Source organism: Entamoeba invadens (assembly GCF_000330505.1).
Source record: "Entamoeba invadens IP1 unplaced genomic scaffold scaff_1105074725399, whole genome shotgun sequence".
Lineage (NCBI taxonomy): Eukaryota > Evosea > Mastigamoebida > Endamoebidae > Entamoeba > Entamoeba invadens.
This window is the reverse complement of record NW_004191896.1, coordinates 1-1,542: the sequence shown is the minus strand read 5'-3', so window position 1 is coordinate 1,542 and position 1,542 is coordinate 1. Positions and strand designations below refer to the sequence as shown.

The following is a 1,542-nucleotide window of genomic DNA, read 5'->3' as shown; positions in this document are numbered from 1 at the left end:
TACCCAAGAAATTGGATCAAATAAAAGAAACGTTTCTGTATCGTCCAAACACTTTACAAAGAGAAACACAAACAAAAGTTAACAATGAGAGTAAAGAAAGTTTCAAAAGTGTTGATGTTGAAGAGATAAAGTTTCCTTCTAATTATTATAATGAACGACTTGATGTGCAACAAGAAGGACAAGTAGACGGCAAACAACAACTGCAAAACACACAAATAAACGAAAAGGTCCAAATGCAATGGTCTCAAAAATTGAATGAAAAAGAAGACCAAAAAGGTGTGCAACAAAAAGATGCAAAATTGAATGAAGTGCATCGAAACACACAAATTGATTTTGAACTGCAAAGCCAAGTGCAACAAAGTGCCCAAAATACGCAACAGCAAAATACGGTCGTAATCAATCAAACGAGGAACACATTTAATGGAAACGCAAATCAAAATACACGAGAAACGTTTAAAGTACAACAAACTGCAGATTTGGGAAATTTTAATGTTCAAAATCACATTGAAAAGAATTTACAAGAAGGAATGAGAATGAATAATGGTATTTATAATTATAATAATAATATAATAACAAAAATGGAGGAACCAATGCCACTTTTACAGGAACAACAACAGAATAATGGACAAATGATTAATGCACAAGAATTTACTACTTTTAACAACTTCAGTGGAATACAACAACAACAACAACAACAACAACAACAACAATATCAACAAAATCAAATGCAACAACAACCACAAAAGACAGCATATTCAAGTCTTACACTTCATATCGATAATTTGAATGAAATAAGAAATGATAAATACAATTTGTATGACTCAAATGGCTTAGGAATGGAATTTCAAAATGTCAATAGGAATACTTGTATAACACAAGACGATCAACACGTCGATATTTCAAATATTTTAAATGTGTCAAATCAAATGGAGGTCATCCCAAACAACAACATGGAAGAAGAAGATGTCAATGAAGACCCGAAACAAATGCAAATGGACAATAAAATCAATATTTTTGAGTTTGATCCGACACTGCAACAAATTTATGAAGAACACAAAGATGACCCGATATTACAATCGATGTTGGATGGTACAATTCCTCTTCCGAATGCAATAGAGCCGATACCAATTGAGTCCAATTCGTCAATGATCACATTGAAATTTATCGAACCGGTTCAATCGGGAACAACAGGGGATGTGCAAACAACACTGCTGAATGGTTTACGAATTATCGATCTTGGGAAGTCGTGCAAACAATCAAATGAACGCCAAAGTATAAAAATGTTCAACGACGTGCAAATTATACGAGACGAAAAGAATGAATTTAACACGAGTGTTCCATATTTTGAAATGAAAGATGTAGACCCGAATAAGCCGAATATCTCACTAAGTTTAATGGAGTTTATTGGATACTTTGAAAGCTTGAAAGGGATCATGCCTCCAGTTGTTGGAGGGGAAGAATGGCCTACTCGAAATCAGGAGGGGACAACTGGATATGATGAGATAAGTGATATGTATGATGATACATGGGAAGATGAACTGA

The 1,542-nt window shown here is 33.9% G+C and overlaps 1 protein-coding gene across 1 annotated transcript; it reads left to right on the top strand.

The window, feature by feature from the left end:
* Nucleotides 1-578: 578 nt before the first annotated feature.
* Nucleotides 579-1,542, top strand: EIN_008970 (hypothetical protein; the record flags this gene model as incomplete). Its single annotated transcript, XM_004185826.1, has 1 exon — nt 579-1,542. A coding segment is annotated over one exon (964 nt), but the record flags the coding sequence as incomplete, so codon positions are not given.